The sequence below is a fragment of the Rhipicephalus microplus genome, chromosome 9 (assembly GCF_043290135.1).
Source record: "Rhipicephalus microplus isolate Deutch F79 chromosome 9, USDA_Rmic, whole genome shotgun sequence".
Lineage (NCBI taxonomy): Eukaryota > Metazoa > Arthropoda > Arachnida > Ixodida > Ixodidae > Rhipicephalus > Rhipicephalus microplus.
The window spans coordinates 99,528,254-99,540,683 of NC_134708.1; the positions used below are offsets into that span (position 1 = coordinate 99,528,254).

At 43.2% G+C, this 12,430-nt stretch overlaps 1 protein-coding gene across 1 annotated transcript in view; it reads left to right on the forward strand.

Annotated features, from left to right (window-relative positions):
* The window catches only part of LOC119164677 (aminopeptidase NAALADL1-like), a 96,226-nt gene that overhangs the window by 33,617 nt on the left and 50,179 nt on the right, over positions 1–12,430 (forward strand). The window contains exons 10-11 of the mRNA XM_037416895.2: positions 1,194–1,274; positions 5,875–5,960. Of these exons, the coding sequence (XP_037272792.2) occupies positions 1,194–1,274; positions 5,875–5,960 (167 nt within the window). The remainder of the gene's footprint in view (positions 1–1,193; positions 1,275–5,874; positions 5,961–12,430) is intronic.

The following is a 12,430-nucleotide window of genomic DNA, read 5'->3' on the forward strand; positions in this document are numbered from 1 at the left end:
AGCTAAATGTCCTAGACTGCTAGCTACCTAGATAGACACATAGATAGATATATAGATAGATAGATAGATAGATAGATAGATAGATAGATAGATAGATAGATACGCTCAAAGTCGCCGAATTTCGCTATTTAATGCTTCGCATTTAAAATATTTTACGAGAATTTCAGTATTCTATTCTTCCGCCACTCTCATTTAAACAGGCCGTCAAAATTACGTCACAAGAACAATAACGTGAGATAGTCGTTTATTGAAATACGGGTCGATCCCAAAGGCACCGCAAAACCACGTGAGCTTGCATCGCATCTCATGCTGGAGGCAGATCTTAATCAAGTAGAAAATGTTTTAGTATCATTGCAGCATAGAGGAAGAAAAGGAAGACAATGTCTTGAGCCGTCACTTCACCTGAGACAAATAGATGCACCATATGACTGTTGAATAAGACTATCTTTCTTGAAAGACTTCAACGGAAAATGTTTGTTCTGTCTGTCTTCTGTCTGTCTGTCTGTCTGTCTGTCTGTCTGTCTGTCTGTCTGTCTGTCTGTCACCCGATACAACCACCCAGCAAAACTTTAAGCCTTCCTCAGCGTTCAGCCATCTTAATTTGATTGCTGCCACCATACTTGCCAAGATTGTTGATCAAAAAGTAAATATTGCGCATATCTGAAGCACAACACCAATACATAATTAGTAGGTAGTGTCTTTTTTACAATAAAATGCATAAATACGTAATATCAAAGATTGTAGTGTTTCTTACACAGCACTGGCAATAACATGTGATGCACAAAAAAGCCCGTGTTTCACTTATACGATACGGTGCTGCCACCTACTGGCTCTGTATTTAACACCAGCTTTCGTTTCCCAACATTACTGCCATATGGCATCGATATCAAAAGCAGCGACTCCAGACACAAGCCTATCGACTTTTGACGACATTTGCAGTGAATCACGGAGATATGCAGCCAATTTTTTCTGCGTGCCTGCTTCTAAATAAAAAAAATGAGGGCGTGCCTTTGCTTCGTAATAATATTTTTTATTAGTGTAAAATATTCAAGAGTTTGAGCCGCGTCTCTCGCTGCTCATTGGAAAACAATATATGGATGTCTCCAGGTGAATGATTTTCCAGTTATAAAGGGAAATTGAGGATTTCTTCCTAGTTTGGTGCCAATTACTTTTGACTTGCTTCGTAAATCCAGGTCGCTCGGGGGCAAGCAACTGGATTGGAAGGGAGGCCTCAACAACACCTACAAGACGGGACCGCTTTTCCCGGAGGGAAGGTGGGTGGTCCTTATCAATATTGTGCCTAACCTTGATATGTTGAGTGCATCTATGTTATAACTTGCGCTAAGCAAACAATGATATCCAGTGTGATAAGAAGATATTCCTTCCATTCCCACTGCACTGGTTCGTTGCTGTCAGTTTCACTTAGTAGATTGGCCGTCGAGCTAAGAGGCTCGCCGATGCACTACTCGCTGCCCAACTCAAAACTTTTATAGTCGTATGCGTAGCGCGATCATTCAGGAACACTCCCACTGACGCTGGTTAGGAAGGCCACTCGCCGTTCCCTCCACCACTGTGTTAATTCCACAAAGGGGTTTTTTGAGAAATGACGTAACCGTATACTCGAAGGTGTGAACGAACACGTGCCGGAAATGATGATGATGATGATGATCCCCACGAGGATCGACCCACCACGGGGATCGACCACGAGACTTGCGGCAGTAGAACTTGTTAAACAAAATAAAGAAATAATAAAAAGAAAAAAAGAGGAACAAAGAGGGCGACAAATATGCGAAAGAGATAATCTAAACAGGAACCAGAATACTTGTGATAATTTTGGTGTCTTACAATAGAATACTATCTAAAATAAACATATAAACTAACCAATTGGTATAATTACGGTGAAAGACTAGATAAAATCTGATGTTTTAAATCCACTGATAATTTGAACTGGCCATTCGCTTTGATTCTTTTAAATAATTAAAAGGACACATAAAGTCAAATAACAATTTACATCAGAGTGAAAGCTCAATGTATGGCAACATTTAAAACGACAATATTATCAACAGTAGTGCCCTACTTACCGATAAATTAAGGTAAATGCGCAACAATACATGCGTCGCAGTAGGACATTTTTAAAATGATATCGATGGCGTCGAACGACCTACCTACAATTATGGACTAGTAATCGATCTAGCCGCACTAGATAAAGAACTTTCTGCGCATCAAGAGCCGAGTTAAATGCCGCTTGTTCGTTTCTGTTTAATTTGTGGAACAAAGAACCACTGGACGTCACTATGCGGAATAGCGCAAGTGCTTCCAATATTGAATTTTCGCATGGTTAAACTGGACAAGTCGCGCTATCTAGCGGGGCGCAGTTGAACGAAAGCACGTCTGCCATCTGGGAACGTTTGACAGGAAATGGATCAACGCGGCTCCCGCTGCTTTCGTTCTTTCTACTAATGTCGGCGACTGCGCAGTAAAGTTGGGCATTGTTGTGATGCGAGTTGGTTCATTTCTCGAGGCGGGTAACTTGAAGTGCGCAAAGCCAATACGGGTCAATAAACGTAATTTTATTTCAAAATAAGCTCTTCCTTGGCAATAAATTACCACTACGATGTTTTTGTACCAGTATTTTAACAATAAACGTCCACCTAATAGTTGCCTTTAGTGTCCTTTTAAATATAGCAGCGTAAATGATCCTGTCAGAGTGCCCCAGAGCTGACAACCCCAGGGAGATTCTGCAAACCTCTTTCAATAACTGAACATTCTCTTCTCTCACTTCCCTGTTCCCTGCAACAAAGATAGAGATACCAAAACCACGGTATCCGTATACGGGGTGGCCAGTGAACGATTGTGAAGTGCATTCTCTCACGAGGCTCTCTTCACACAGCGAGCACTGAAGTGATGGGGAGAGAGAGCGAATTTTTTCTGGACGAGAGAGGTAGTCTCTCTCTCTCTCTTTCTCTTGCGCTCAAGCAAATCGACCATCACGACAGAAGCTGGCGAGGAGACATCCCGTCACGCATGACCCCCAAAACCAACAATTCATGCGCACAAGCAAAATCAGCGTTATGCGAAGCATGCGCAAAAAATTAACATGTAATTTTTATAAAGCAATATGTCATGAAATGACGCTAAATATATGTACAAATGTTACACGCACACATATAGGGTAAAGCGTTGCAGATATTTATATAACCAGTTGTTTGCGCTTCCGATATGATGCCTACAGGAACATGAGTATTAGCAACACCAGAAGCGATAATCTAATAAGCACTGGTGCTCGCGACGATGGTAGCTCTTGACACTGCTATATAAATCAACTTCAGCGCATATGTACTATACATAAAATTCGATAGCTAGCATTGCAACCGCCATGGACGTTTTACGAACATTAGGGTCGCCCCGCCGCGGTGGTCTAGTGGCTAAGGTACTCGGCTGCTGACCCGCAGGTCGCGGGTTCGATTCCCGGCTGCGGCGGCTGCATTTCCGATGGAGGCGGAAATGCTGTAGGCCCGTGTACTCAGATTTGGGTGCACGTTAAAGAACCCCAGGTGGTCAAAATTCCCGGAGCCCTCCACTACGGCGTCTCTCATAATCAAATGGTGGTTTTGGGACGTTAAACCCCACAAATCAATCAATCAATCAACATTAGGGTCAATTTGAAAAGTAGTTCCTAGACCTAGAGTGGCTATGTGGTAAAATGCTTAATTTCCACGCAGAATGCGTTGGTTCTATTTCGTCCGGGTCCATGAAATTTATTTCTTGCATTTGGTAGGTCAACGCTGCCCATGTTTATTGTTTCTTAACACTCATGCGTTAAATTTGTCCGTGTTCTCGTCGTTGCTAGTTAGATGATAAGTGTCAATCACCTGTGGCACATATTTGCCTTGGGTATGTGTAACTTTTTGAAAGGGAAGCGTTTGACGACGGGTGCGACGGTATCATCATGTCTTGACCAGCGCATCATATTCGTCACACCATTTTACCCTCCCATACAAATTTGGTTCACGCTATGTATAGAGGTGATCACGAGAGCACCAAGACGTAAGTGGATAGAAGAATATATAGAGAGATAGATAGATCATAGAGATAGGCATAGATAGATTATAGATAGATAGATAGATAGATAGATACAAGGATGGATAGATTGATAGATAGATAGATAGATACAAGGATGGATAGATAGATAGACAGACAGACAGATAAATAGATAGATAGATAGATAGATGGATAGATAAATAGATAAATAGATAGATAGCTAGATACAAGGGTTGATAGATAGATAGATAAATGGATGGATAGATAGATAGATAGATAGATAGGAGGAGAGATAAATAGATAGATAGATAGATAGATAAATGGATTGATAGATAGATAAATAGATAGATAGATAGAAAGATAGGAGGATGGATAGATAGATAGATAGATAGATAGATAGATAGGTAGATAGATAGACAGACAGACAGATAGATAGATAGATAGATAGATAGATAGATAGATAGATAGATAGATAGATAGATAGATAGATAGATAGATAGATAGATAGATAGACGCAAAATCACTGCATTTTGCGAAGAAATGCTTCGTATTTATTATTCCTCATACTGCCACTTCACCTCGCCGGCTGCTTGCGACAGCGGTGGTACGGCATGGAACAGCGATGGTCTCACGGTGGTCGCCAGCACGCGCGCCGCTGTGAAGTTTTTATTCGCTCAAAAGAATGTTTTTTTGTGCACTTGAACAGGCTTGGCGAATAGAGAGGCGAACGTGCTTGGCGAATAGGAACGCGAGCGGCGAGTTCTATTCCTTGCGCATCAGTTCTATCCCTGTAGACACAATGAATCTACTCAGTTTGGCGCATAGTAGCCACCAACAGCAACTCTGGCAACGTGTTCGAAAATGAAAGTTAAAAGAGAGAGAGAAAGGGAGTGAAAGTGCTCAAGCTTGTGACTCGTTTAGGCGAACTAATGCGACTTCTAGAGCCTTTGTCAAAGCCCCCTCCACTTGCGATGCTAAGAGTATGCTAGTTGGTGCATAGGGTAGGAGGAAGCGCTCAAAGTACGCAACAAACTCCTGTAAATCTGCTCGTACTTGATGAGTTCTAAATACTACAGTGGTTGTCGATTCACGAGTCAGTACGCTCTTTTAGTGAATTCATTTGATAATCCTTTATTTAAGTAAGATATTTTTGTCTAATTCTCACAGGCCTTTATTACATCGGGAAGTTTTGCACGGTCTTTTGTTTTTGCAAAGGTGTTTCTTTTTTGTACAGCCGTAGTTTGAATACTACGATCACGGAAAGCTACAGACTTCAGCTGCGCGTGGTGCTTGTCGGAGTTTTCGGCGGCTCATGCTTAGCATACTACATCTCCTCTGGAGCTGTGGATGCAGTGATTGACAGGCTAATAGGCGTGTTTTTGGCCTCTAGCATTGTAGTGTCTGCCAATCCTCATGCAAAATGAACAGTTTTTGTCACTTGCTATAAATAATTGCTATAGCCATTGCACAGAAAGTGGCACGTTTAATGACAAGTAGTCCACGAGATGCCGTACTTTAATTAAGAAGTATATATGCCTTTCTAGTGCTCGCGTTGAAGTTTATGCAGATCTAGCCAAGCGCCCCTTATAATATATACTAGAGCTACGTTGTCCTGGATAGCATACAAAAGCTAGGCATGGATGAGAAATAGGCAGTTAACTTTTCCTGTATTGTGTCATATTTATTTTATTAGCTCGTATTGCAAAAACTTGTACAGGTCCCACTTTCCTTGAAATATATTTATAAATCTACCTATGTCCCCGTAGCAAATACGGAGAATTTCAATGCATTTACCGTCTTGTCTTGATTCTTCACTCCGTTTGTCTGCCCCAGAACAATTCAAATGGCGGTGAGCAGCACAAGGGTAACGAGAGTGGTCAAAAGCGTGCTTGGAATCATCAAGGGAAGCGGAGAGCCAGGTATGCTACTCAAACGCTGCATATATCACTGGTCTGGTAAAACATGCACACAATGTGCGCATGAAATGCACCACGTACTTCACCATTGCCTTCGTTATTCACCGCATGCTGCAAATCAGAGAGGTTATGCCAGCTCGTGTTGATGTAGCATAATTCACCCAGTGGTGACGTGCCCAGTGATATAAGTGTGGGGTAAGATAGATAGATAGATAGACAGACAGACAGATACACAGACAGACAGGCAGACAGACAGATACACAGACAGACAAACAGACAGACAGACAGACAGATAGATGCTATATAGATAAATAGATAGATAGATAGATAGAATGATAGATAGATAGAATGATAGATAGATAGATAGATAGATAGATAGATAGATAGATGGATAGATAGAAGGATAGATAGATAGATAGATAGATAGATCGATAGATGGATAGATAGAAGGATAGATAGATAGATAGATAGATAGATAGATCGATAGATAGATTAATAGATAGATAGATAGATAGATAGATAGATAGATAGATAGATAGATAGATAGATAGGCAGACAGGCAGACAGGCAGACAGACAGACAGACAGACAGATAGATAGATAGATAGATAGATAGATAGATAGATAGATAGATAGATAGATAGATAGATAGATAGATAGATAGATAGATAGATGCATATGATCAAACGGCCATATGTGATAAGGAAGTGTTCCGACAGCAAAGTACCCTTTGTGCGCTTGGTTCGATATACGTCGGTGATATTGACTTTAAAAAAAGGTACATGGTTTTCTGGACGCTATATTGTATTTGCAGTGCCTCCAGAGCACAGCACGGGGCGTGATTTTCTGCCTCGGCCCGCAAGTCGTTCATGTTTTCCTGTCTCAAACTTGGCCCGGTGACGATCAACCCCCAGATTTGACCTAAATATGGAAAAAAATGTCGGCAACCCAATAAGCAGGCGCAAAAGTTACCCACAGCACCTGATATCGAAGTCATTCTTAGCTGAGACGCATTTCACCGCAGAACACGCGCTGAATTACAAGTTCATATCCGTAAAACCGATGCGCCGTAGTACACCAGCGAGTCTCCGCTTGGGGAGCAAAGATCACAGTCGAAAATCACTGTAAACAAACGAACGCGGTGAATGGTCTTATGTGACTGCCCCTGGCCAATACCGACGCGGCGCCAACCTCGGAGAGTTTAGAGAAGGGAGAACAAAGTGTAGGTGCGCTTTTGAACAGATATATCGCTACATAGGGAAGTTTGAGGGGGTTAATGTTATTCTCCCCCTCCACGTGCTTGCCTGCATCTCTCTCTTGAGCCTTGCTGGGATATTTTCACAAATTTTGCCCGTCAGCTGTGATGAATTTCAAAGCCCTGATGGAGCGCAGCAAGACAAATGCGCAGATGTTCGCAATGTGAAACCACACAAAGCAGGTTGCGCAAGTCCAGCTTAATTCGCATGATCAGTGGGAGCTATCATGGAGCCCCAAAAGAAATACTGTCCTTTATAGAGAGTCTTATCATTTTATGAAGGGCTGGAACATTCAAGAACGTTTCCCCACGTTAATGCTTCATGATTGCTGTGGTGATGACTTTTCATAGGCATTAATTTCTTATATTCTTTTGACAGTGAATACAAATAATTATTGAAGAAAATCATAGCAAATACTTATAAAACACAAAATAAAAAGATGTAAACTATATGAGCAACTGGTCTGTATACTTTTATTTAGCCAGTTTCAGACTAGCCAACTAGCGCCATATGCAAGAAGCAATAAAGCTTATACAAACTGTTTACCCTATCGAAAAAGGATCAGTAAATTTTTCATTAGTAAATCAATTTTACAATTCCACATAGTACAGTATCAAGTACTGTAAATCGTTAAATCTTTTTTTCTAAACACAATCGCCCCCGCCCTCGCTCGTAGAAAACTTTTACTAAGTGAGAAAACACAGAAGTGAAACGCGGCTAATCACATGTGCTCAACAAGCACCCTGACGTCATAGATTCTCACGGCGTCTACTGCCGCTACGTAGACCCTAATCAGTAGAAATTAAGTAAACTGAAAATGCGATGACATAAATTTATCATACATAGCTTCACAAAGTTTCATTGACCCAGTGTTCTCAAGATGGGACAAATACAGCTTGAAATCCGTGTCGTCACGCACAGCGTTTTGGGCGCGCAAATTAGAAATGAAACTTTATACTTCAGTTTTCCCCTCTTTAAAAAAACTTAAGATAGTGAAATAATGACAATCGAGTTCTCAGAGTGCACTTTATCAACCAATTCATTATTACCCTTCGGCATTCCTCCAATAACCAAGTACGAGCCTGGCCGCACCCCTAGTCGCAACCCTGGACCTGGGCTCGACTCTAAAAGCTTGTAGCATAAGACACGATCCCGGCCAAGGCAGCGCTGCCATGAAAACGTCTTTATCTAGTCTGGCCCAGCCCATGGTTCTCTTCTTTGTAATGTAAGATGGTGCCCTGGCCTCTAGCTAGTCCAATACGTATCTATCTCGTAGCCCTATCTATGAAGCCGCGATACTATGTACAAGCGCGTTTGGTCGGCAAGGCGCAATGAAAAAAGGTTTTTACGCAATGAAGAAAGGTTTTGATCTGTGTCAAACAGCAAATCTAATACCAATTAGCGGACCTAATGTCATTTACCTGCGTGTTGTGACTCGATGACAACAAATGTCATTTCTAAATGGTGACCATGACCTCCTGAAGATGACCTCCTGAGCCATGGATTTTGTAAAGAAATAAAAATATGCTAAAACTTGCATGCAACATGCATGTAACCATTAAAAAAATTCATAGGATAAAAAGGTGCGTCTAATCTGAACGCTGCTGTTTTACACAACTTGCTGGCAGTTTCGTCACAACAACACTTGCTTCGAACGATCAACATCCCCAATACAGGCTACAAGAACATCAAAGCAAAAATCAAACTTGTTCGGTATCGAGCAACTGTAGTTAAAGTAGCCTTTTTTAACTTCCGAGCGTACAATTATGCCATCAAACCAGTAATAGGTTGATTTAGTAAAGGACCAGAACTGTACAAATGATCAACGTTACGTATACATAAATTAACAGTCATCTGCCTAAAAGTATATTGCGTCGAGACCACTCATTGAATCAGAAACTGAATGCGAATGTGTTTCTCGAACTTTGTCGACAGAAAATGTCACTTTTAACACATGTCAGAAAGCAAATGACATCACAAACGAATGGCATTCGCTGTAAATGGCATTGTATTGCGTGTGGCACGGATAATAATAATAATGATTACGCCTACCGCAGCAAGCATATTAGCGTGTGCTTTCATGCTGCTGCCAATGTGAAATAGGTGATCTAACTGGGCAGCGTAGCAGTAGGTCATGCGAGAAGCGCAGTTTAATGCGCGTTCTTTACAATTGTGAGTTCCAAAAAGCCGCGAACACGCGCAACATTATAGAGATAACTTAAAGAAGGAGAAAGAAATAAAAGATCACAGTATATATACGTAGACAATAATGATGAGGGGGCGAAGCGTCTGTCCATCCATTCTTCCATGTGTCCATACGTCTCTGCATGCGTCTATGTGTTCGATCGCCTTCGAGAATGCAGACCGCGCGCGGGTAACACCGGCGAGACGCGGGCTAAGGAAGCCGAACGCATGTGTCTTCAACGCGCCTGCTGCTCTGCTCCGTCCATGACCCACCAACGGTCCACCATGTAAGGGGACTACCCAGAGACTGGGAGAGGCACCCGTTCACGGAAAAATAGGACGGCGTGCTAGTAACACCGACGAGACGCAATCCAAAGAATCCGAGAGCAAGTGCCTTCAACACGCCCACCACTCTGCTCCGTCCATGCTTAACCAACAATCTTCCAGGTACGGCGACTATCCAGGTTCCAGGATACTCTGAGAGGCACTGGTTGTCGTTGGCAAAGCGCGTGCAGCAGTCAATCGAAGAGTAGTAGCACTTTGGAGAGTAGCGGCAGAGTGACGCCATCTAGGAAATCAGATCGCCAACTGCAGACCCGAACTTTTCTGAATCTCCACCTCATAAAAAAAATATACCCGACTCGTTATACTGATGCCTGTCCAGGCTGTGGCGCTATCCCCACAACATTTCACGTTACCGTAGAGTGCTCCGCCGCTTACTTCCCTCCCCTCCTTCCAATCCTTCGGTCCACCCGTACCGTAGAGCAGTGGGAAGGCACCCTTCGTGAAGGCGCTCCCGAGGTCGGCCGGGCCCTCATTTTAAGGGCCTGGGCTGTCGCAGAGGTTACCATAGGTGTCCTGGAATAGGTGCCCTCTCCGTTTTATTTGATTTTTCATAATAAAATGTTTTCATCCAACATCCTAGGCAATGAGGCGAGAAATGGACATGAATTTATTTAGCTTTTTTTCTTTCTCGTCTCTTCTTCTCACAGTTACGCGTGGCTAGCGACAACGTTAGACTATAAGGAGCTTTGGCCCAAAAAGGACGCTATGTGCGGTGTCCTGTGGCAGGGGCATGGCTCGGCGCCTTTAGGGACGGGAACGGGGCGGCAAAGATGGTACGAGTAAAAGAAGAGGAAAAGGAAGAGTGAAAGGCATGGCAAGACACGCTTAACAGTATGCTATGTTGGGTTAGTTCCTGCATCGTAGCTTGAACGCTTCTTGCCATTTTGATGCTTGCGTCACGGCTTTCATGCATGAGAGACTTGCCAGTGCAGTCGGTATTCCGAAGTAAAAGCCTACGTCTAAAGTGCGGCGAGGTCTGCAGAAGCACAACACTCAAGGAATGCTCAGACGGCTTGCATCTTCGAGCATTGCGGTAACGTTACATATGGACCCACAAGAAAGCGTGGCGTGTATGTCTGAACGAGAATGCCACGTAGTCAGCGCAGACTTCCCAGACCGTTGTTGAGGCGAGTGCCTCATTGGGCTGAGAGAGAGAGGAATAGAGAGAAAAGGCCGAAGCTTGGCTTGGTTGACTAGCCTACAATTGTGGTGTGGGAAAGAGGAAATAACAGAAAGAAAAGAGATAGAGGGAAAAGAATAACAGTAAGAAAAACATGGATAAATAGTCAGCTGGAGACTCCACAGCATGGTTTCACGCTGTTCTTTCTCAAGCGCCCGTACTGAAGTTAGGCGGTCCAAACACAAGAGAGCTTTCGTGGCTTTGCGCGTATATGAATCCGTCGGCCAAAGTCCCAGGATATTTTCTTTCCTGCAAGTGGTCGTGAATCCAGCTGACGGAGCTGGGCTTCCATAACATGTCGTTTAGAGCCGTATGGTGGGCAGTACCATAAAATGTGCTCAAGCGTGCCCCCGCAGGCGCAAATGTTCCGTGCCAAACTGCTGACCCTTCCACGGAGACAAGAATATGCACTCGCAAATGTCACGCCACAACTTCATGCGACACAGTAAAGTTTCAGCACGTCATGGGAGACCGGATGGCAAATGAAGTAGCAAGTTTAAATCGATCGAGTAAAGGCACGCATTGGAGAAACCCCACGTATTTCATTGGGCTGAAGGCGCTGATACGGAGAACACCCAACTTTATTGTGGCACGCAAGCACGATTCATGGAAGTGTAAATTCAAGAGATCTTTTTCTTTGTTAGACACAATAATTATGAGAACTAAAAGACAAAAATGTCAGGGGGAGTATAGGGAATGCTAATAAAGATAATTTGATTTTAAATGGGAAGAAAGAAAAGCGGACGAAAAGATAACTTCCTACTGGCAGGATTTGAACCGGCGACCTTCGAATAACTCGTCCGATGCTCTGCCACTGAGCTACGGATGTCCTCTATACAGCGTATATATGTTAATTTAAATGTGGAAGCGTCCGCCAGCTCCTCCTGAGCATGGTGATAGACAAGTGTGTGGAAATTCAGGAATACAAGAAACTCGGATGATATATTCAAGACGCCTTTCATAACGCGGGTCTGCGTACCTTGGAAGAACATGGTGGTTCTTTCGGCGGTTCTGTCAGTGTTGTTGCTGTCTTAAAGCTTGCCTACATTTATCCCTTGACCCTATAACTAGCGAGCTCGGCTGAGAAATGTAGAAGGAATTCGTGTACTATACAAATGAGCATGGAAGAGCGGTAAGCATTTTTCCATACGTGCATTGCAGAATACGGAAGCAACTTCATCAGGTACGTACAATTGCGATTGAAAGAAACGCCATCAGCGGAAAGCATTGTTTTCGACTCAATCACTCTCCGGCGTGCCTTGGCTGTGGCAAGGCAGAATGGGTGCTGTAAGTCGGCTTTAACATAGCTCTAGAATCTCGCTCCAACTTGCGCTCAGCCACTTCAGGTGTTTATCATTTGCCACTCATACCGAGCACAGTGAACATACACGTGGTGCGAAAGTGCCAAGCAGAACAAGATTTCAAAACACGGTGACGCCAACCGAGATCTGACATAGAAAGGGCAGCGCAAAAACTCAGAAAAAAAGAAGGACAGTAGAGACAGAGCGC